This window comes from Eriocheir sinensis, chromosome 57 (assembly GCF_024679095.1).
Source record: "Eriocheir sinensis breed Jianghai 21 chromosome 57, ASM2467909v1, whole genome shotgun sequence".
In the NCBI taxonomy this organism is placed as follows: Eukaryota; Metazoa; Arthropoda; class Malacostraca; order Decapoda; family Varunidae; genus Eriocheir; species Eriocheir sinensis.
The window spans coordinates 3026158-3050500 of record NC_066565.1 but is presented as its reverse complement, the minus strand read 5'-3'; the positions used below and the strand labels follow the sequence as shown (position 1 = coordinate 3050500).

The 24343-nt window shown below is 42.3% G+C and overlaps 1 protein-coding gene across 8 annotated transcripts; it reads left to right on the top strand.

Annotated features, from left to right (window-relative positions):
- Nucleotides 1-1001: 1001 nt before the first annotated feature.
- Nucleotides 1002-21224, top strand: LOC126984586 (putative inorganic phosphate cotransporter). Of its 8 annotated transcripts, none has more exons than XM_050838329.1 (12): nucleotides 1002-1169; nucleotides 4209-4359; nucleotides 5353-5543; nucleotides 6240-6473; nucleotides 7225-7312; nucleotides 9629-9765; nucleotides 10501-10590; nucleotides 11260-11409; nucleotides 13267-13399; nucleotides 14015-14256; nucleotides 15277-15394; nucleotides 17179-21224. In XM_050838329.1, the coding sequence occupies exons 2-12, from the start codon at nucleotides 4248-4250 to the stop codon at nucleotides 17304-17306; spliced, it is 1623 nt and encodes a 540-aa protein (XP_050694286.1). In that variant the 5' UTR covers nucleotides 1002-1169; nucleotides 4209-4247; the 3' UTR covers nucleotides 17307-21224. The 8 variants fall into 8 exon arrangements, with proteins under 8 accessions (XP_050694286.1, XP_050694284.1, XP_050694287.1 ...); XM_050838327.1 differs by having other exon boundaries at nucleotides 17176-21224; XM_050838330.1 differs by lacking the exon at nucleotides 17179-21224 and adding an exon at nucleotides 15782-16508 and having other exon boundaries at nucleotides 15277-15484.
- The last annotated feature ends 3119 nt before the right edge of the window (nucleotides 21225-24343 follow it).

Below are 24343 nucleotides of genomic sequence, written 5' to 3'. Positions count from 1 at the left end.
TATTTCTGTCGTTTAGTTGTAGAGTATTTGACCTGCCTTGAACAATATGTCACTGATGATGGGTAGTTGTGGTATATTTAATTCCTCTTATGTAGTGACACGACTTGCCTGATGGGCGAGCCTCCCATAACCCACTTGGCCAGGGAGGCGCCTCTTTGGCAGACTGGTACAGGAGTGGCTCTCCCGTTACGCTGGTCGCGGGTTCGATCTAGTTTTGGGGTCGGAAATCGGCAAACATCGATGTTTGCCGATTTCCGACCCCAAAACTAGAACTACTGCCGTGCTATACAAGGCTGTGATCTCTGCAGTATTTTACTTTAAGGACTAGTATTTACTCTATCTCTGTATTCATTCCCATCTAGTGCTTGGGCAATGTTCTCCGTCCCCACATTTTATTGTCTTATTGTCCAGGGGGAGGTACCGCCCCCTCCCTTGTTGTGCTTTCCTTCCTGCCATTGTATCTTTTTAGTTTCATGGTACTGCCTACACATGTATTAATAGTTGTATAATCACACTCTGTCCTGCCTGGGGGTTGGGCTGGCATGTTCCTCCCTTAATTCTCCCTTGTTGTTGATTGATTGATTGATAGTTTATTGTTGCAGGTATAAACAACAAGGGAGAAGGGAGGAACATGCCATCCCAACCCCCAGGCAGGACAGTGTGATTATACAACTATTAATACATTTACTTGCAACAATAAACTATCAATCAATCAAGAAGTAGAGTACGACAATCTGGCAACGTTGATTGGAAGAGCTCTTTTTGAAAACACAGGAATGGAGACAGCAAAGACAGCACTATATAAATTTTGGCAAAAAAAAGAAAAGAAAGGAAGAGGAGACGTAAAGAAATTTAGAAACGCAAAAGACCCTTATTCTTCTTTTGACCTGTGACGCTTTGTATCGCTTCTTAGGTCCTCCTCCTTTCGTTAAATTTCTTCTTTAATCACTTATTCACACTTTTCTTTTCAGTATTAACCACAGACCCAGAAAAAGCCATATCAATCAATCATCAGGGAGTGCCGTTATAAAGGCGCTACAGATCAAAAGAAGCGGAAAAAGAACCCATTGGCAACGCTGTCCGCCCCAATCAGCTGTTCCAAGGGGCGGGCCATGGCTCCTCCCACGACCTCTTCTATTAAGTGACAAACAGGCCCAGGAGGCAATACAGTGAGCAGTGAGGATTGTGATCACTTAAAACACTTGCAACACTTTATTCTCTAGCGTCCCTTGTGCTGCTGTCATATAAGAGGAACAAGTCAAGCTGTGTTCCCCTTGTTCTCCCTTGTTTTTATCATTCACCCTTAAGTGGTCATTTTATTGGCTTTTCTTCACCTTAATCTCACCCTTTTCTCCATTATCTTAGCTTGTTCACCCTTATTTTACCCTTTTCTCACCCTGTTCTCCCTTGTTCCGCTGTTTTCACCCTTGTATAGTAGATCACAGTGATGAGGACGAACACTTGGAACACTTGGAACACTTAGAATACTGTATTTTTGGTGTTCTTTGTGATGTGATATAAGAGAGACAAGTCAAGCTGTGTTCCGACAACCATACAAATGAAAAATAACATTGTAGATCATGTTTACGAGGATGAACACTTGGAACACTTGGAACACTTAGAATACTGTATTTTTGGTGTTCTTTGTGCTGCGATATAAGAGGAACAAGTCAAGCTGTGTTCCGGCAACCATACGAATGAAAAATAACAATGTAGATCATGTTTACGAGGATGAACACTTGGAACACTTGGAACACTTAGAATACTGTATTTTTGGTGTTCTTTGTGCTGTGATATAAGAGAGACAAGTCAAGCTGTGTTCCGGCAACCATACGAATGAAAAATAACATTGTAGATCATAGTGATGAGGACGAACACTTGGAACACTTGGAACACTTAGAATACTGTATTTTTGGTGTTCTTTGTGATGTGATATAAGAGAGACAAGTCAAGCTGTGTTCCGGCAACCATACAAATGAAAAATAACATTGTAGATCATGTTTACGAGGATGAACACTTGGAACACTTCATTCTGTAGTCTCCTTTGTGCTGTGATATAAGAGGAACAAGTCAAGCTGTGTTCCGACAACCACACAAGTGCAGAATTATGCTTTGCCGATAACATTTACGAGGATGAAAGAAGCTTAACGGACTCCATGCAAGTTTTGGAAAAGGCGAAGGATGGAGGGAAGGAAGAAAGGAAGGAAAATAAAGAAAACGTAAGGAAAAAAATATTGACGGTTGGAGAGAGAGGGAGGGAAGAATGGATGTGGGAATATGTGGAAAATACTAAAGGAAGGAGGAGAGGAAGAACTGGAGGATGGAGGAAAGGAAGAAAGGAAGGAAAATAAAGAAAACGGAAGGAAAAAAATATTGACGGTGGGAGAGAGAGGGAGGGAAGAATGGATGGGGGAATATGTGGAAAATACTAAAGGAAGGAGGAGAGGAAGAACTGGAGGATGGAGGAAAGGAAGAAAGGAAGGAAAATAAAGAAAACGTAAGGAAAAAAATATTGACGGTAGGAGAGAGAGGGAGGGAAGAATGGATGGGGGAATATGTGGAAAATACTAAAGGAAGGAGGAGAGGAAGAACTGGAGGATAGAGGAAAGGAAGAAAGGAAGGAAAATAAAGAAAACGGAAGGAAAAAAATATTGACGGTAGGAGAGAGAGGGAGGGAAGAATGGATGTGGGAATATGTGGAAAATACTAAAGGAAGGAGGAGAGGAAGAACTGGCGGATGGAGGGAAGGAAGAAAGGAATGAAAACAAAGAAAACGGAAGGAAAAAACAGCAAAGGAGAAACGATAGATAATAACCAGCCAGGAATGGAGAAGGAAGTTGCAAAAGACTGTTCTGAAGGATCTCTCTACAACCTGAATGGATAACATGACGGCCGGACGACGCGAGTTCAATCCCCGACCGGTGCCACCAAGCTGGGATTTTTCAGCCGCTGCCAAGTGGCTTAAAACTACCCACATGCTGTCCAGAAGACCACCTATCAACGGGTTAAAGATGAGTTCCAGGAGGGCAGCATGAGCCACTGCAAGATGGCGCCACTATAAACACTCGCCTGCGTCAAAACGGGCTGGGCCGACCAACAAGCCCCACCGGGAAGAAGCCTTGGACCGACCATCAGGATCCACCGGGAAGAAACCTACCGGCGCAATAGGCCACAACAACAACAACAAAACAAAAACAAAAAAAACATTGCCCCCCTCCCCCCTATCTTTATCTTTATCTTTCCACATGTATTGAGTTTTCTTGAGTACTTCCTCCTTTTCATCCTCTTACTTACTGTTCACTCCTTCTTTCCTTTCTTTATCTTCCACTTCTTCCTTCCACCTTCTCCTATCTTTTTTCTTTATTTACTTCTTTCTTGCGTCACCCCGTCCTCCCTATCTTTATCTTTTTCTCATATATATTGACCTTTTTGAGTGTTTTTGAATCCTTCCTATCTCTGTCTTTGGCTCAGGTCACCCCCTCCTCCCTATCTTTACCCTATCTTTGTTATCTCTATCATACGCTATCTTTCCTATCTCTGTTTTACCTTATCTTTCCCTATTTTACTCTATCTTTCCCATCTCTATCTTAGGCTCAGGTCACCCCCTTCCTCCCTATCTTTACCCTATCTTTCTAATCTCTATCTTACCCTATATTTCCCTATCTTACCCTATCTTACTCTATATTTCCCATCTCTCTATATCTTAGGCTCACATCACCTACTCCTCCCTATCTTTATCTTTTTCTCATACATATTGACCTTTTTGAGTGTTTTTGAATATATCTTATCTCTATGTTAGGCTTAGGTCACCCCCTCCTCCCTATCTTTACCCTATCTTTCTTATCTCTATCATACCCTATCTTTCCTATCTATTTTTTACCCTATCTTTCCCTATCTTACTCTATCTTTCCCATCTCTATCTTAGGCTCAGGTCACCCCCTTCCTCCCTATCTTTACCCTATCTTTCTAATCTCTATCTTACCCTATCTTTCCCTATCTTACTCTATCTTTCCCATCTCTATCTTAGGCTCACGTCACCTCCTCCTCCCTATCTTTATCTTTTTCTCATATATATTGACCTTTTTGAGTGTTTTTGAATATATCTTATCTCTATGTTAGGCTCAGGTCACCGCCTCCCCTATCTTTATTTTTCCACATATATATTGACCTTTTTGAGTGTTTTCTAATCTTTCCTATCTTTATCTAAGGGTCAGGTCGCCCCTTCCTCCCTATCTTCACCGTCCGCCATGAACATTGAACCGAACAAGGCGCCTTCTACCAGGGATGTGCTGAGGAAGATAGGGGATGTGGACGACGAGAAGGAAGGCCTCATCACATCCCCCCTAGTGAAGCCTGAAGGTATGCTAATTTTGTTATTTTTTATTTTTTCTATTCTTATTTCCTCTCATTCATAATGTTAACCCTTAGACGTCGGCAGCATTTAAAGAGTAGCTCCCCCAAAATGAATCGCCCATATATAGTCACTGCCGACATTGGGACCATCGTATAGATATAGTTATGCCGCACAAGAGGTGTTTTAACCCGTCCGCTGCGATTGGCACGGATTTTGCCTTCACTAGTAGCCTGGTAACATACACTCCTGGGTCTTTCTCTGCCTCTGTGGTGCATAGTGGAGTGTTTCCCATGTGGTATTGGTGTGCTGGATATCCCTTCTCTGGTAGCCTGGTAACATACACTCCCAGGTCTTTCTCTGCCTCTGTGGTGGATAGTGGAGTGTTTCCCATGTGGTATTGGTGTGCTGGATATCCCTTCACTGGTAGCCTGGTAACATACACTCCCAGGTCTTTCTCTGCCTCTGTGGTGGATAGTGGAGTGTTTCCCATGTGGTATTGGTGTGCTGGATATCCCTTCACTGGCAGCCTGGTAACATACACTCCCAGGTCTTTCTCTGCCTCTGTGGTGGATAGTGGAGTGTTTCCCATGTGGTATTGGTGTGCTGGATATCCCTTCACTGGTAGCCTGGTAACATACACTCCCAGGTCTTTCTCTGCCTCTGTGGTGGATAGTGGAGTGTTTCCCATGTGGTATTGGTGTGCTGGATATCCCTTCACTGGTAGCCTGGTAACATACACTCCCAGGTCTTTCTCTGCCTCTGTGGTGGATAGTGGAGTGTTTCCCATGTGGTATTGGTGTGCTGGATATCCCTTCACTGGTAGCCTGGTAACATACACTCCCAGGTCTTTCTCTGCCTCTGTGGTGGATAGTGGAGTGTTTCCCATGTGGTATTGGTGTGCTGGATATCCCTTCACTGGTAGCTTGGTAACATACACTCCCAGGTCTCGCCGTAAAAATAAAATAAAATAAAAATAACTGTGTTCCATGTTCCTGTAGGTATGTTTGGGGCTCGGCATGTACTGGGCATCATGGGGTTCCTGGGGTTTGCAAATGTGTACGCCATGCGAGTGAACCTCTCTGTGGCGGTGGTGGCGATGGTCAACAACTCCGCTATCTCCCACGTCAACAAGACCTCCTCGGACGCTTGCCCAGGCACCGGCATGAACTCCACCGACACCGACAGTCAGGTTTGGGAAGCTTATGTATGGGGGTGTAGGAGTATGGGCAGAGAGGGAGGGCAATGTTAATTTAAATATTCCCCCATCCATTTTTTTCCTCTCTCTCCTACTCTCAATGTTTTTTTCCCTTCTGTTTTCTTTATTTTCCTTCCTTTCCTTCTGTCCTTTCCTTCCTTCCTTCCTTTCTTCCTTTTTTCCTCTCTTCCCTTCTTCCCTCTCTCCCACTTTCAATACATTTTCCTTCCGTTTTCTTTGTTTTCCTTCCTTTCCTTCCTTCCTTTTGTCCTTTCCTTCCTTCCTTCCTTCTGTTCTTTCCTTCCTTCCTTCCTTTTTTCCTCTCTTCCCTTCTTCCCTCTCTCCTACTTTCAATACATTTTCCTTTCATTTTCTTTGTTTTCCTTCCTTTCCTTCCTTTCCTTCCTTCCTTCCCTCCCTCATTTGTTCCTTTCCTTTCCTTTCCCTTCATCCATCCTTCCTCTTTTCCACTATCAATACATTTCTTATATTCACCTTCTCCTTCCTTCTTTTCTTCCTTCTTTCTATCTTTTTCCTTCTAATTCTTTTTCTATAGTTATGGGAAAGTATGGAGTGGGTTGTCCCTTTCCTGGTCCTATTAACACACACACACACACACACACACACACACACACACACACACACACACACACACCACCACCCCAAACCAATTTCTCCCTCTCGACACAGGACGGAGAATTCGCGTGGGACGAAAACAAACAGGCGCTTATCCTCGGCTGCTTCTTCTGGGGGTATATCATCACCAACCCCATAGGAGGCCGCCTCGGAGAGCTGTTCGGAGGCAAGATTGTGTTCGGCATTGGGGTGCTGGTGACGGCTGTGCTCACTCTTCTTACCCCGATCATTGCGCGCACCTCTGTTCCTCTGCTCATTGCTGCGCGCGTATTGGAAGGTCTAGGGGAGGTGGGTAAATAGTAGTAGTAGTAGTAGTAGTAATAGTAGTAGTTTGGTATTGAAGTAGTTATGAGAATTTGGGTTCAGTAGTAATTGTTCTCTCTCTCTCTCTCTCTCTCTCTCTCTCTCTCTCTCTCTCTCTCTCTCTCTCTCTCTCTCTCTCTCTCTCTCTCTCTCTCTCTCTCTCTCTCTCTCTCTCTCTCTCTCTCTCTCTCTCTCTCTCTCTCTCTCTCTCTCTACTTCCAATATCTTTTTCCTCTGATTTTCTTTATTTTCTTCCTTTCTTTCTCTCCCTCTGTCATTCCTTCCTTTCTCCTCGTCCATTCTTTCCTTCTCTCCTACTTTCAATATTTTTCCTTCCTTCCTTCCTTTCCCTCATCCACTTTTTTCCTCTCTCTCCTTTTCCTCCTCCTTCATTCTTCCCTTCTCCCTTGCTTTCAATATTTTTCCTCTCTTTCTATCCTCCTTCCTTCCTTCCTTCCTCCTCTCCTTCTATCCTTCCTTCCTTCCTTCCTTTCCTTCCTTCCTTCCTTCCTTTCCTTTTCTTCCTCCTCCATTCTTCCCTTCTCCCTTGCTTTCAATACTTTTTCCTCTCTCTCTCTCCTCCTTCCTTCCTTCCTTCCTTCCTCCTCTCCTTCTAACTTTCCTTCCTTCCTTTCCTTTTCCTCCTCCTCCATTCTTCCCTTCTCCCTTGCTTTCAATACTTTTTCCTCTCTCTTTACCCTCCTTCCTTCCTTCCTTCCTTCCTTCCTTCCTACAGGGTGTAACGTTCCCAGCCATGAATGCATTGATGGCACGCTGGGTTCCTCCTCTTGAGCGCAGTAAAATGTCGTCGCTGGTATATGCAGGTAAACCACACTCATCATTACATCATCAATCACTAATACCCTGCAGCTAAGGCCTTTCCCAGGATACTCAATCTCCCAGGTGTTAGTGTACTCCATCCTGCCCTGGTAAAGGTTCTAATTCCACCTCTCCACCTGGTCCTCTGTCTGGTGTTAGTGTACTCCATCCTGCCCCGGTAAAGGTTCTAATTCCACCTCTCCACCTGGTCCTCTGTCTGGTGTTAGTGTACTCCATCCTGCCCCGGTAAAGGTTCTAATTCCACCTCTCCACCTGTTCCTCGGTCTGGTGTTAGTGTACTCCATCCTGCCCCGGTAAAGGTTCTAATTCCACCTCTCCACCTGGTCCTCTGTCTGGTGTTAGTGTACTCCATCCTGCCCTGGTGAAGGTTCTAATTCCACCTCTCCACCTGTTCCATTTTTCCGTGTGGTATTCTCCTCTTCCTCCTCCTCTTCCTCTTCCTCTTCCACTCTTCATTCCTTCTTTCTTATTTCTCTATTTCTGTTTTATTGCCTCTTCCTCTTCTTCCTCTTTCTTCCTCTTTGTGGATTCGTAAAGAGATAGAATGAGGTAACCAGAGGAATGTTTGATAAAGCTGTAGATATGAAAGAAGATTATGATGAATGCTGTATTGTGTGGTTATCCTCCTCCTCCTCCTCCTCCTCTTCTTCTTCTTCCTCATACTCATTGTTCATTGCTTCCTTCTTTTCTTTCTTCTTCTGCTTATTCCTCTTCCCTTCTCTTGTATACCTATTCTCCTCCTCCTCCTCCTCCTCCTTGCTTGTTCCTTCTTTTCCTTCTTTATTTTCTTCTGCTTCTTCTTCTTTATCCACATTTTCCTGCCTTTCCCCTTTTCTTATTCCCATATTTCTTTCTCTTATTTTCTTGTTCCTCTCTCTCCTTCCTCTTATTTTCCTTCTCTCCTACTTTCAATACTTTTCCCTTATTTTCCTTTCTTCCTTCCATTCTTTATTTTCTTTCTCATTCCTCTCTTCTCTCCTGTGTGTGTGTGTGTGTGTGTGTGTAGATAGTGGTCATTGTGGTAGCTTACACCCCCACCACTGTTGCCACCACAGAGGGAGAAGAATGGCTGTTATACTAGGATTGATAACATTGAAGAACCTCTGTGAGTCACCTCTGTGGTTGACTGTTTACACCCGTCACAATTTCATTCCCACTCTCGGATGTATTTGTGTCTGTCGTATAAGAGTAATGGAGGAGACAGCAAGGGAAACAAGAGGAGAGGCACAATGGGAGCTGCTCTATGTGGATGACTTGGTAGTAAATGCAGAGACGGCAGAAGAAGTGAAGGAGAAGTTTAATTAATGGAAGGAAGGAATGGAGGAAAGAGGTTTGAAAATTAATATGGAGAAAACAAAGTACTACATGGTGTTTTTTTCTTCTTGTTGTTCCTCTTTCCTCTTTTCTTCCTCTTTGTTCCTCTTCTATCTTTTTTTTTTTTCCTTGTTTTCTAATTCCTCTTTTTTTTTCCTCTAATTTTTTTGTCTGTTTTTTCTTCTTTTCTTGTTCCTCTTTCCTTCCTCTTCTTCCTCTTTTTTCCTCTTTATTTTTTCGTGTAATGTTTTTCTTCTTTTCTTGTTCCTCTTTCCTCTTTTCTTCCTCTTCTTCCTCTTTTTTCCTCTATTTTTTCTTGTAATGTTTTCCTTCTTTTCTCTTGTTCCTCTTTCTTCCTCTTGTTCCTCTTTCCTCTTTTCTTCCTCTTCTATCTTTTTTTTTTTCCTTGTTTTCTAATTCCTCTTTTTTCTGCCTCTTTATTTATTTATTTTTTTTGTCATGTTTTTCTTCTTTTCTTGTTCCTCTTTTCTTCCTCTTCTTCCTCTTCTAACTTTTTTTCCTTGTTTTCTTTTTCCTCCTTTTTTTCTGCCTCTATTTTTTTCTTTTTGTCATGTTTTTCTTCCTCCTCCTCTTCATCACATTTCCTCTTATTCCTCTTCTTTCTGTTATTTTCCTCTTATTTCCTCTTAGTCTTTTTTTTACCTATAATTATCTATGCTATGTTATGCTATGTGGTCTTTTTCTTTCTTTTCTTGTTCCTCTTCATAACATTTCCTCTTATTCCTCTTCTTTGTGTCATTTTCCTCTCATTTTTTCCTCTTATTTCCTCTTAATCTTTTTTTTCCCTATAATCATCTATGCTATGTTATGTGGTCTTTTTTCTTCTTTTCTTGTTCCTCTTCATAACATTTCCTCTTATTCCTCTTCTTTCTGTCATTTTCCTCTCACTTTTTCCTCTTAGTCTATTTTCTACCTATAATCATCTATGTTATGTTATGCTATGTGGTCTCGACGCTCCTCCGCAGGGGCGCAGTTTGGCACGGTGGTCTCCCTTCCAATCTGCGGTCTGCTCTGTCAGTCCACCTTCCTCGGGGGCTGGCCATCGGTCTTCTATGTGTTTGGCGTGCTCGGAGTGCTCTGGTTCGTGGTCTGGACTATCCTGGTGAGTGTGTGTGTGTGTGTGTGTGTGTGTGTGTGTGTGTGTGTGTGTTTTTCATTTCCTCTTCTCTCCCTTTTCTTTCTCTCTTTCTCCTTTTCTCCATTTTTCCCTCCTTCCCTTCCTTCCTTCCCTTCTTAAATGATCTCTTTTTTTTTCATTGGTGTGTGTGTGTGTGTGTGTGTGTGTGTGTGTTTACCTAGTTGTCATATACAGAGCCTGAACTACACTCGTCAGATCCCATCCCCATATCTACAGTTGTCCAGTCTTCCCTTAAACTATTTCACACTCTGCCGTCACAATATCTGCCTTTAATCCATTCCACGCGTCCACCGCTCTGTACGGAACATTGGATTTCCTAACATTCTTTAATCACTGTCCTCTCATTCATTGTGTGTGTGTGTGTGTGTGTGCGCCTAGTTTTCATATACAGGCAGGAGGTACACTTATGGGGTCCCTTCTAATCTCAGTTTCAACACATTTAGCTTCAAGTTCATGGCTAGGATTGGCTTGACCTATCTCCTATTTTCCGCCAGTGTTGATCAGCGAGGAATAAATTATGGTGCGTTAAACAGAGGAGCGGAAAAGCGGAAATATATACTGGAAATTGACCTCTCGTTTGGCCGCTCCTTTCTTATGTGGGATCGGTAATTAGCAGACTTTTTTTTCCCCCTTTGAGCTGCTTCCTTTCCTATAAAAATAAAAATGGCTGTTATAATCCGTCATGCATCCTCTCGGCAGATCCACAGTGAGCCCGAGAATCATCCGCGCATCCGCCTGGACGAGAAGGTGTACATTCAGCGCTCCCTTCAGCGTACGGGCTCGGACAAGGTGTGTGTGTGTGTGTGTGTTTACCTAGTTGTATTTACCTAGTTGTGAAATACAGGAAAAGAGCTGTGTGTGTGTGTGTGTGTGTGTGTGGCTTTTTTTTTGTACACATATTGTTGCCCTTGAGCCGTCTCCTTTGTTGTAAAAAAAGAAAGAGTACAGGTAACTCTCAATTGATGCAAGTGTTGTGTCCTTGAAGAGGTCACGTAAATCAAAAACAATGTAAATCAAACAAGAGGTAGGTTTGTACCTTTATTGCCTACTGTATCACTCTGACTCCTCTCCCTCTCGTGGTTCCCCCTCTGGCTGCCCTTCCCCTCGTGGTAGCACAGCAGCGAGGGTGTTGTTGTTGTTGAGTAGCGTGGCAGCGTGGGTACTGTGTTGTTGTTCAAGTGGCGCGCGGGAAGAACTGAGCTCAGCTGTGTGGCCGCGGTGCCGTGTGAGTCCAGTTGCGTAAGACATCTGGTGGCCACTCCATAAAATATCTCGTATAAGTGAAAAAAACGTGTAAATTAAACATTTATTTGGATTTTGGACCACGCGTTATTTCAAAAACGCGTAAACCAAACGTGTAAATCGAGAGTTACCTGTACTTGATAGAGAGCCGCCTCGATACTTCCCTACTTCAAACTAACCGTGGGTCCCCTACCGTCTGCTCCCCCCCTCGCACAGACACCCCCAATACCAATCATGAGCGTGTTGACCTCCATGCCGTTCTGGGCGATCTTCGTGGTCCACATCGCGCAGAACTGGGGCTTCTACACGCTTCTGACGGAGTTGCCGACGTATATGAAGAACATCCTGCATTTCAACCTTGCCAGCGTGAGTATTGCTGAGGGTTTTTTAAAGGTTGTGTTGGTGGTTATGAGGTTTTGGGGTTAGGTTTTTTTTTCAGTTTTCTTATTCCTCTTTTTTTCCTCTTTGTTTTACTTCTGTTTTTTCCTGTTTTCTTCTTTTCCCCTTTGTTTTACCTCAATTTTTTCCTGTTTTCTTATTTTCCTCTTTTTCTTCTTTTCTTTACTTCAATTTTTTCCTGTTTTCTTATTTTCCTCTGTTTTACTTCATTTTTTCCTGTTTTTTTCTTTTCCTCTTTGTTTTACTTCAATTTTTTCCTGTTTTCTTATTTTCCTCTTTGTTTTAGTTCAATTTTTTCCTGTTTTCTTATTTTCCTCTGTTTTACTTCATTTTTTCCTGTTTTTTTCTTTTCCTCTTTGTTTTACTTCAATTTTTTCCTGTTTTCTTATTTTCCTCTGTTTTACTTCATTTTTTCCTGTTTTTTTCTTTTCCTCTTTGTTTTACTTCAATTTTTTCCTGTTTTTTTCTTTTCCTCTTTGTTTTACTTCAATTTTTTCCTGTTTTCTTATTTTCCTCTTTGTTTTAGTTCAATTTTTCCTGTTTTCTTATTTTCCTCTTTGTATTAGTTCAATTTTTTCCTGTTTTCTTATTTTCCTCTGTTTTACTTCATTTTTTCCTGTTTTTTTCTTTTCCTCTTTGTTTTACTTCAATTTTTTCCTGTTTTTTTCTTTTCCTCTTTGTTTTACTTCAATTTTTTCCTGTTTTCTTATTTTCCTCTTTGTTTTACTTCAATTTTTTCCTGTTTTCTTATTTTCCTCTTTGTATTAGTTCAATTTTTTCCTGTTTTCTTATTTTCCTCTTTGTTTTAGTTCAATTTTTTCCTGTTTTCTTATTTTCCTCTTTGTTTTAGTTCAATTTTTCCTGTTTTCTTATTTTCCTCTTTGTTTTACTTAAATTTTTTCCTGTTTTCTTATTTTCCTCTTTGTATTAGTTCAATTTTTTCCTGTTTTCTAATTTTCCTCTGTATTAGTTCAATTTTTTCCTGTTTTCTTATTTTCCTCTTTGTTTTACTTAAATTTTCTCCTGTTTTCTTATTTTCCTCTTTGTTTTGCTTCAATTTTTCCTGTTTTCTTATTTTCCTCTTTGTTTTAGATCAATTTTTTCCTGTTTTCTTATTTTCCTCTGTTTTAGTTCAACTTTTTCCTGTTTTCTTATTTTCCTCTTTGTTTTACTTCAATTTTTTCCTGTTTTCTTATTTTCCTCTTTGTTTTACTTCAATTTTTTCCTGTTTTCTTATTTTCCTCTTTGTTTTACTTCAATTTTTCCTGTTTTCTTATTTTCCTCTTTGTTTTACTTCAATTTTTTCCTGTTTTCTTATTTTCCTCTTTGTTTTAGTTCAATTTTTTCCTGTTTTCTTATTTTCCTCTTTGTTTTACTTAAATTTTTTCCTGTTTTCTTATTTTCCTCTTTGTTTTACTTAAATTTTTTCCTGTTTTCTTATTTTCCTCTTTGTTTTACTTAAATTTTTCCTGTTTTCTTATTTTCCTCTTTGTTTTAGTTCAATTTTTTCCTGTTTTCTTATTTTCCTCTTTGTTTTAGTTCAATTTTTTCCTGTTTTCTTATTTTCCTCTTTGTTTTAGTTCAATTTTTTCCTGTTTTCTTATTTTCCTCTTTGTTTTAGTTCAATTTTTCCTGTTTTCTTATTGTCCTTTTTTTTTCCTGGCCACATATCCCAAGCCAGGTCGCATATCCGAGGTAAATATCACATCGTCAGCAATGCAAATGGTCAACTACTCCACTCCACAATTCATATTTTTAGCTTACGTTGAGATGTGAAGTTGTGTATATTCTCACTTTAAAATCTCCCGTCACACACACACACAGAGCGGCTTCATGTCAGCGCTCCCATACCTTGCGATGTGGTTGTTCAGCCTCGCCTCCGGACAGTTGGCTGACTACCTGCGCTCCGCCGGTATCCTCTCAACCACCACCACTCGGAAGGTCTTCAACAGTATAGGTGGGTGTGCTTTCCTTTCCTTTCCTTCCTTCCTAATACCCAATCACATGGCGCTCCTTATCCTTGAATCTCTCCTCTCTGTACGTTCTTCTATTCCTCCTTCATGAATCACCTATGTATCCTTCCTTCCTTTGTTCCTGTATCTCCTCCTCCCTTTCCTTCCTTCCTAACACCAAATCACGGGTATCGTTTCTCTCTGTAACTCCTTCTATTCCTCCTTCCTGAATTGCACCCATGTACCCTTCCTTCCTTTGTTCCTGTATCTCCTCCTCCCTTTCCTTCCTTAATTCCTTCCTAACACCCAATCACAGGCCCTTCCTTCATCCTCATATCTCTCTCTATACCTCCTTCAATTCCTCCTTCCTGAACCACACCCATGTATCCTTCCTTCCTCCTCCTCCCTTTCCTTCCTTCCTTCCTTCCTAACACCCAATCACAAGCCCTTCCTTCATCCTTATATCTCTCCTCTCTGTACCTCCTTCTATTCCTCCTTCCTTCCTTCTACTTCCTCCTCCTCCCTTCCCTTCCTTCCTAACATCATCCCATTTCTTCTCACACATCTTCCTGCGTTCAGTCACACCCTAATGCCGTTCCCGTTCCTCTACCCCCCCATAGGTATCTACGGCCCCATGGTGTGCATCGTCCTGGTGGGGTACGCCGGCTGCAACAAGATCCTCACCATTGTCCTCCTCTGCATTGGGGTCGGTCTGAACGGGGCCATTTATTCTGGCTACATGAACTCACATCTCGACATCGCTCCGAATTTTGCCGGGACGCTGATGGGGCTGACCAACTGCGCCGCCACTGTCCCGGGATTCCTGGCGCCTATGGCCGTCGGTGCGATGATCAACGGAAGGGTGAGTGCGGCTTTGGGGTTGTTGGGTTGTAACGGAGGTAAGGGTGACAGCTTCTCCTCCTTCTCCTCCTCCTCCTGTTTCCCTTGTTTAGTTGGTACCATCTCCTCCTCTTCCTTCTCCTACTCATTAGAACCTGACTGACCCCCTCTTTGACCTTTAGAAATATAACATCAGAACATAAGAACGTAAGGAGTCTGCATGAGGTTGGTAGGTCCATACAAGGCAGCTCCTGTAATCCTAACCCCACCTTACCTCACCATCCATGAATTTATCCAATCTCTTCTTGAATGTATCTATGGTATTGGCACCCACAACATGACTGCCAAGCCTGTTCCATTCATCCACCACTCTATTTGTGAACCAATTCTTGCCAATGTCTTTGCTGAATCTGAATTTGTCTAGCTTGAAACCATTGCTACGCGTCCTACCTGGCTCTTTTACTACCAGAACCCTAATGACATACCCTTCATTAAAGCCCTTCATCCATTTATAGACTTCAATAAGGTCTCCTCGCAACCTTCGCCATTCTAGAGAGTGTAGATATCCTCCCGAAGTTGACCTCTCTTTCGGCCACATCTTTGGATTCTTTTTGTGAGCAGCGAATGGCGGGCTTTTTTTTTTTTATTATTATTATTGTTGTTTACTTTTTTGTGCCCTTGAGCTGTCTCCTTTGTTGTAAAAAAAAAAAAAAAAATGCTGAAGTCTATCCTCGTAGGGCAAGTTGAATAATTTTTGTCATCCTTCTCTGTACAGATTCTAACATCTTGATATCCATTCTATAGTAGGGTGACCAGAACTGAACCGCATAAGCGAGATGAGGTCTAACTAGTGCTAAGTAAAGTTTGAGGATGACTTCAGCGCTCCTATTGCTTACGCTCCTCGAGATAAAACCCAGTACTCTGTTTGCCCGATTTTTAGCCTGAATGCATTGAGCCCTAGAACAAAAAGGTCAATGCTCAGCTGATGTGAGAAGGCAAAGTGTCTTATAAAATCACCCTAAGTCTGTCTCCCTCACCCCAGGACACGGTCACACAATGGAAGCTGGTGTTTTGGATCGCTGCCATCATCTACTTCATCGGCAACACCTTCTACATCATCTTTGTGTCGGGCGAGGAGCAACCCTGGAACAACTTGCCAGGTGGGCGTTCTTTGTTTCATCAATTAACCTGTCCGCTGCGATTGGCACGGATTCCGCCTTCACTGGTAGCCTGGTAACATACACTCCCAGGTCTTTCTCTGCCTCTGTGGTGGATAGTGGAGTGTTTCCCATGTGGTATTGGTGTGCTGGATATCCCTTCACTGGTAGCCTGGTAACATACACTCCCAGATCTTTCTCTGCCTCTGTGGTGGACAGTGGAGTGTTTCCCATGTGGTATTGGTGTGCTGGATATCCCTTCACTGGTAGCCTGGTAACATACACTCCCAGGTCTTTCTCTGCCTCTGTGGTGGATAGTGGAGTGTTTCCCATGTGGTATTGGTGTGCTGGATATCCCTTCACTGGTAGCCTGGTAACATACACTACCAGGTCTTTCTCTGCCTCTGTGGTGGATAGTGGAGTGTTTCCCATGTGGTATTGGTGTGCTGGATATCCCTTCACTGGTAGCCTGGTAACATACACTCCCAGGTCTTTCTCTGCCTCTGTGGTGGATAGTGGAGTGTTTCCCATGTGGTATTGGTGTGCTGGATATCCCTTCACTGGTAGCCTGGTAACATACACTCCCAGGTCTTTCTCTGCCTCTGTGGTGGATAGTGGAGTGTTTCCCATGTGGTATTGGTGTGCTGGATATCCCTTCACTGGTAGCCTGGTAACATACACTCCCAGGTCTTTCTCTGCCTCTGTGGTGGATAGTGGAGTGTTTCCCATGTGGTATTGGTGTGCTGGATATCCCCTCCCAAGCTGCAGGACTACATTTTTCTTCATTGCATTGTAGCAACCACTTTTTGTTCCACTCCTGTAGCTTGGTGAGGTCTTCTGGTAGGAAATCCACAGTCAAGGGGTTAATAAGCCTCAAAACCATTACCAAAGACTTAGAAAATTCCTCTTACAATGTTTGGTGGCCATATTTAACCCAGTAGCAGCGGGGATCATGTTTCTTAATGGTCCCTCCAAGCAAGAAAAATGAGAAAAAATCACCCCACACAAACCATTTCATAATATATATCAAAGCATTTGTGATCAGTTTATGTATCATCTATTTTGGGGGGTTTATATCATGGCACAAATTTGGCCCGTCGCTGCTACCAGGTTAAGTACAGAAATTTGAGGCAGCCATTGGGAAATCTGCATCCAAGAGGTTAAGACAACAGCTCAAGGGGGTACGAGAAATGATAAATAAAAGCCGTGACATTGATTTCCCCGCTGCTGTGTTTTACTGTGCGCTGTTTATTTTATTTTATTATTATTTTTTTTTAGTAAGGGCGACATCTCAAGGCGTAAAAGAAATAAGAAAGAGCTGTTACGTTGATTCCCCTGCTGTGTTATGCCAATATGTTTATGTGGCTTTAGAATATGTGTTTATTTTATTTTATTATTATTTTTTTTTAGTAAGGGCAACATCTCAAGGCGTAAAAGAAATAAGAAAGACCTGTTACATTGATTCCCCCGCTGTGTTATGCCAATATGTTTATGTGGCTTTAGAATTTTTTTATTATTAATTTATTTATTTATTTATTTATTTTTAGTAAAGGCGACAGCACAAGGGGGTTAAAAGAAATAAGCAAAGGTCCTGTTACGTTGATTTCCCTGCCCTGTTATGCCTTGATGTTTATGTGGGTTAATATTTGTGTTTTTTTTATTACTACAGTATTTAATTTTTTAGTAAAGGCGACAGTACATTGGTCTCCCCACTGTGTTATGCTGTTATGGCTTACTCTGTGCTATGCTGAGTTGTAGGAACCTAACCTGACCTTTCCACCCAGCAGACAGCAGTCGGAGTAGCAGCGAGCTGGAAGGGGAAGCTCGAGGGCAGTCAGCAGGCCAGTACCAAACCTTCGCCTCGCCTGAAGAGGGCACCACCTCACCCCCCGCCAAGGTCCCTGAGATATTTTGAAGGAGTTTGGTGAGGTGCGGTGGGGTGGGGTATGGGTGACACGGAGGACAGAGAAGACGCATGCTGTGACCTCAAGGATGGTGATATAAACACTCTGGAAGGTTGTGGTAATGTGGGTTGTGCTACTGGAATTTGGACATGTGAGGAGGAGAAGAACACATCCTGACATGCACTGAACTTTGAGGTAGAGGGCAGAAGACCACCAGGAAGGCCAAGGAAGATGTGGAGAAAGGTGGTGGAGGAAGATACGAGGAGGCTGAACATCACGGAATAAATGGCTATGGACCGGCAACAGTGGAGGAGGCTCGTATCCCGTCCAACCCCACCATAGGGAATAAATGGACGTTAAACGATGATGATGATGGGATGGTTCCATTATAAGAGTACAGCCGTGCCTCAGTTTACGAGGTTAATTTGTTCCGGAATGTTGCTTGTAAGCCACAACTTGTAAACCAAAACAAACGCACAGTAGAGCATAAACTGAAGCAGACACGAGCGCACGGGTGATACCTCTGTGAGTGCCCAACGCAGACTGAGACCCCCTCCCTATCGATTTCCGCTCTGAGTGCTCTCGTCTTGCAGTGAACAAAGGGAACCCACGCTCACGTCTTCAACTTGTACAAACAGGATGCTTGTATGCCAAGTCACCACTCGTAAGCCAAGGCATTTTTAGTAATTTTATTTTTGGACGTAAATCAAAATACTCGTAAACCGAGGTATTACTGTATATAGAGAGACTAACATAAGGAAGTTTGAAGGTTGTGTAATAAGAGAAACAGAAGAAGGAAGGGAGTTTGAAGGTTCTGTAACACAAATAAGAAGAGAAGGGGGTGTGAGGGTTCGTTAGTAAGAGTACCGGGAGAAGGGAGGGAGTGAGGGTTTGTTAGTAAGAGTACCGGGAGAAGGGAGGGAGTGTGAGGGTTTGTTAGTAAGAGTACCGGGAGAAGGGAGGGAGTGTGAGGGTTTGTTAGTAAGAGTACCGGGAGAAGGGAGGGAGTGTGAGGGTTTGTTAGTAAGAGTACCGGGAGAAGGGAGGGAGTGTGAGGGTTTGTTTGAGTACCAGGAGAAGGAAGGGAGTTTGAGGGTTCTGTCATATGAATAAGAAGAGAAGGATGTGTAGAGGTTGTGGAAATAACTTGACAAGCAACATAGTACAATCGTCCCTCAAATAGTACGGTTTCCAATAGTTCAGTTTTGGTTTTGTGTGGATTTTCATAGATTTTTCAGGATTTTTGAATTTCCCGATAAGCAGAAAATTTAAAAATCCTAAAATGATCTTCCATGACAATCCGTATAAAACCGAAACCGAGCTATTTGAGGGACAACTGTATTCTTAAGCACAAGAAGATGAGCTTAGAAGACCAGAACTGTGGACCCTCCATTTAGCATGCTTAAGTTTTATGGATTTCCCTAGAAGCACGCATCCTCGAGTCGACTCCTTCACACACACACACACACACACACGCACACACAGAAAGCCAAGCCTGTCCAGATAAATATGATAGCCTTAAACAGTGTAACCAGACCGTCAGTTTAGTAATCCCACACTATAGTCCGATAAACAGTATAGCTATCAGGGGTGTGGAGTCGGAGTTTAAATTTTCCGACTCTGACCCCCATGTCCCTCCCCCTCTATTGCAAATCTTTTTATTTTTATTTTTAGGTGCTGCCTGACGCGCCGGTAGACTCTCTTGAGGTCCTTTTTCTTACATGTATTTACATCCAAATTACGTGTACTCTATATAGACAACACCTAAATAATGTAAAAGAAAAAAACTTCACAACTACATTACACGATAAATGATTACGTTAAGGAGTCGGAGTCGGGGATATTTTTACCGACTGACCAAAAGTAGCCGACTCCGCCGACTCCACACCCCTGATAGCTATAATCAGTGTAGCCAGACAAATAGTGTAACCTTCCAAAACAGTATAGCCTGACAAAGTTTAACAGTGTAACCAGACCATCAGTATAGTCCGACAAACAGTATAGCCAGACAAATGGTGTAACCTTCCAAAACAGTATAGCCTGACAAACAGTGCAACCTTCCAACCAGTATAGCCAGATAAAGAGTGAAACTTTCCAGACGTGGGGTAATTGATAAATCTAGTTGTAGTAACACCTCCAGTTTGCGCCTAGCACGTTAACTAGAGGGTCCACGGTGGCCGATATTTCTCACTTCCCTGTCTTTCATTCACACACATTCCATAGTTAAAGAAAAGGGGGAAAGACTAAGATGGAAGGAACAAAATGACTGAATGAAGGAAGGAAGGATAGAAAGAGTGGTGGAGGGGCTCTTTTTGTAACAGAGCGTCTATGATGAAGGCCACTCTCCTATTCTGTGGTTACAAGTATTCCCTGGGCACGACTCTATACCTGAACGCAAGACTTTCTTTCAGTATAGTACACACACACTGTAGTCCGACAAACAGTATAGCCGTAATCAGTGTTGGCCCCCAAAACTTCTTTGATGGGGCCAACACTGGCAGGAACACTTGCCAAGGACAAGGCAACCAAAGGGAGGCAGAGGAGGTGTGGACACATGGGCGAACAGGCGATGAAAGAGATTTATTAATTCATGGCAACCCTGAGTACAGCTCTGGTTGATGACGTGGCGAAAGTCAAATCCAGTCTTAAATGTAGTGCTTCAGAAAGGGACACATCACCAAATAATCATGTTAAATGAACAAATGAATAACAAACATCACAATTATTAATATTTCCGCCTTAGCAGCCAAAGAAAAGTTAATCCCACCACCAACCCATTTCTTTTAAGGGAAGACTCACACAAACATATCAAATGAGATTCAAACATTATGTATCAAATGAGATTCAAACCACATATCAAATGAGATTCAAACATCACATATCAAATGAGATTCAAACATCACATATCAAATGAGATTCAAACATCATATATCAAATGAGATTCAACAATCAGTGTGGCCAGACAAATAGTGCAATCTTCAAAAGCAGTATCGCCAGACAAACACTTCAACCTTCCAACCAGTAAAGCCAGACAACTCTATTTCCTTCAGTCCTGCCTTCATATTTACAGGACCTTCTTCACAAAGTCTTTCTATTTCACCACAGAGCAAGAGATTTAACCCACTTATCAATTGTTTTGTTTGAATTCATTTTGCTTGACCATTAGTCCGAGGATCAGTTGTGTTAGTTCTGCCTTGTTTCTGTGGACCTGTGTTTCTGTACCATTTTATTTGTACCACTTCAAGCTGGCAATGCTGCTTCTTGCATCATTTTATTTCATTGGCTCTATTTAACCTGGTAGCAGCGGGGATCATGTTTCTTAATGGTCCTTCTAAGCGAGAAAAATGAGAAAAAATCATCACTCACACCAATCATTTCATAATACATATCAAAGCATTTGTGATTAGTTTATGTATCATCTATTTTGGGGGATTTATAACATGGCACAAATTTGCCCCATCGTTGCTACATGGTAAAGCCACAAATTTGCCCCGTCGTTGCTACATGGTAAAGCCACAAATTTGCCCTGTCGTTGCTACATGGTAAAGCCACAAATTTGCCCCGTCGTTGCTACATGGTAAAGCCACAAATTTGCCCTGTCGTTGCTACATGGTAAAGCCACAAATTTGCCCCGTCGTTGCTACATGGTAAAGCCACAAATTTGGCCAGTCGTTGCTACATGGTAAAGCCACAAATTTGCCCCGTCGTTGCTACATGGTAAAGCCACAAATTTGCCCTGTCGTTGCTACATGGTAAAGCCACAAATTTGCCCCGTCGTTGCTACATGGTAAAGCCACAAATTTGGCCATCGCTGCTGCCAGGTTAAAATAGACTGGATTGTTGTGTCTTTCATATACAATTCTAGTACATGATCACTTGGTATGTCTTTTTTTATATGTATCTGCAGTAATATAAATCTACTTATCTTTTGTGTGGAATCATTTGGTACCAAAGCATTTATATCCTGTCTAGTTTTTGAGGATCAGATGGCATAGGTGGTATTCCTCGATGCTTCTGCCTCTCACATCAACTATTTATAATGTCCAAAAAAGAAGATCAATGGGGTTCTAATGAGGTTTTTTTAGGCTCACGGTACAGAAGGTTCAAACTACCACTACTAGGGAATGTATAAAACTCCTACAAACACTGTGTTGAATGTACATGCTTGGGTCTGAAGTGTTTAAGATATGGCCCTATGTCTAATGGCCCAAGGTCCCGTACTTAAGGCAGGAACTTAAAATTTATGCCAAACATTTACAAATATTTCACGCTTACATTTTTCTAGAATAACCCACGGCTAATCAAATTTGCAGCAAAAAAACTGCAAATAAAGAAGGAACAGTAGATCAGTTATCTCAGGTGGCTGGAAAAGTAGAAACACCCTCAACAATGTGTCTTTCTCTATATATTGTGGTAATACTTCAGAGTTAAGGCGGCGTCACACAGGACAAATTTCTCCCAACATAATGCTTGTTTTTGTTGGTGATATCGCCAACCAACAATGTTGTGCATCACACTGTACTGACCCTGAACTGTTGTGTTGACGCCACGCTCCAACAACAACAAACACCACGCCAGCATCTCTCCAGCCACTTTACCATGAATCGGAAGGATGCTGAGGTTTTAGAAGGTTGTGCTGCTGCATTGCACATAATGAAGCATGTGCTACGACTGCGGAAGCGCCAGAAGAAGCAGTGTTCTCCATCTCAACAGTTTGTTTACCTCGCGCCAGGCACAGACTCCGCCCAGCATACCATCACAGTCAGTTGAGTGTTATAAAAAAATTTACAGTGGACAAATAAATCACAAACACATACTTGCACATGTACGTTGGTTTTTGGAGTTTTACAGTTGACAATTTGAGTAAATATGTACAATGATTGATTTTCAATTTACATTTACAGCTTAAAGCATGGATGTCATTTGACCCTGATTTCTCCCAACAGGCTGGCAACACAACCGTTGTCCATCCTTCCCGATCCGCCAAAACTCGTGGTACAGGTAACTCTCGATTTACGCGAGTTTGGTTTACGCGTTTTTGAAATAACGCGGGGTCCAAAATCCAAATAAATGTTTAATTTAAGCGTTTTCTTCACTTATACGCGATATTTTGCGGAGTGGCACCAGATGTCACACGCAACTGGACGCGCCACTTGAACAACAATACAGTACCTACGCTGCACGCTACTCAACAATAGGGTGCAGGTACCGGTACCAGTACCGGTACTAACGGTGCCAGCAATACGGTACGGTACCAGGCTGCTCGGTACTGGTAAGCCAGCCCCTCATTTCTTCCTCACGAGAGAGGCTGAGAAGAAGTGTGGTGGAGATATCTCGATTCTGGTGACACGCGGCATGCAGCTGTTTGTTGTGTGGGTGCGGTTATGTGGTTTGTAAACAATGCAGATGGCGGTAAACAATGCAAATGGCGGCCGGGCTGGGATTGCGTGAAATAACTCCTCGTACAAGACTCATGATGTACAGTTTCTGATATCATATTCACCCCATTATTCTCACTAATATTAATACTTAATAATGAACAAATGGACATTTTTTTCAATATGATTTTTTTTTGTAGTACTGCTCCTTAGTCATACAATCTTAAGCCACCTGTGACATCAGGATCAAGATCATACAAATGGTGCCCGACGGAAAAACGGGATAACAGCAAGGCATGGACGATCTTCCACCGATTTAGTCTTTGTATAGTAGTTATTAGATCGCCCTGTATTCTATGGTAACATATATAGGATGCTACGGACTATGAAGGATTATAAACAATAATAAATGTTATTGGATAAGACGAAAAACAGACCTAAAAAAAATCCCCAAAAAAAAAAAAAATCATTAAAATTACATTCAGCGTATAACGCGCATGGCTAAACTTTCAGGCATTTTTTTATGAAAAAATGCGCTATACGCCGAAAAATTTTATTTATTTTTTTTCCAACAACCTACCTCCTCTTGTTTGATTTACATTGTTTTTTGAAGAACACAACACTGTTACCTGTAGTTGTTCATTTTGCCCAACCGCCAACCAAAACGAGCAACATGTTGGGAGAAATTTGCCCTGTGTGACGCCACCTTTACAGGCAATATTTACGGTTAAACGGCACTAGGCTTTTCCTGGTTCTCTCCTACATACTTGCTTTCTTTCTTCTCTTTCCTTCTCATTTCTTTCTTCTTTTCCTTTCCCCTTCCTCCCAGTTTTTCTTTTAATCTCTTTCCCTCCCATTCGCACCTTTTCTCTCTCCCTCTTTCCTCACCTTTACCTGACCCTCCCTCCCTCTCTCTCTTCTTTTCCCCTCACATTTCCCTTGCTTCTTTCTTTCTCTCTCACACCTTCTTATCTTTAGCCTTAACTCTCACTCTATCACTCTCTTCCTCCCTTTCCCCTTCTCCATTAGATTATATAAACACACACACACACACAAAGGGGAAATGAGAAGGGTGTGAGGAGGGAGGGGCAGAAGGTAGTCAAGTCAGGTGATGTCCTGACCTGACTTTCCCTTCTGCCCCTCCCTCCAGCCATCCTTCTTTTTTCTTGTTGTTATCCTCAATCTCTCCCTGTTTCTTCCACTCCTTTTCCTTGTTCTCCCTTACATTCTCTATCTTTATTTTTCTTTATCACTCACTCTGTCTCTCTCCTCCTCCCTTTCCCCTTCCTTGTATTTACTTAGTTGTGATACAAAGGAAGTGACTTACTCGTATGAGAATGGCACGAAGTTCTGTGGCAGCCTATTAGTCACGCTGACCATGGAGGTAGGATTAGGAGGCGGCGGCGCGCGGTGGGAAAAAGTGAAGTAGAGTCCGCCATCTTGGGACTGGCAAGAGGCAGATGTCGGCCGCTCCCAGCCCCTACCTAGACCTCACTATAGACATGAATCACTGCATTCAGTCATTCGTCAAAGTCAATGGACTGTGTGTGGACGTGCCTCACGATGCCAGTGTCCTGTGCTGCACAAGGCTGCAGCGCAAGGTTTGATAAGGAAAAATACCCTACACTTACATTTCACAACTAAGTAATATTAGGTGTAATCTAAAACTA

Excerpts from the sequence above, each read along its gene's own strand:
- LOC126984586 (XM_050838327.1), top strand. The coding sequence starts at position 4,248 with ATGAACATTGAACCGAACAAGGCGCCTTCTACCAGGGATGTGCTGAGG. Across the intron at positions 4,360-5,352 it reads CCCCCTAGTGAAGCCTGAAG|GTATGTTTGGGGCTCGGCAT; the intron begins GTATGCTAATTT and ends ATGTTCCTGTAG. Across the intron at positions 14,257-15,276 it reads GTGCGATGATCAACGGAAGG|GACACGGTCACACAATGGAA; the intron begins GTGAGTGCGGCT and ends CCCTCACCCCAG.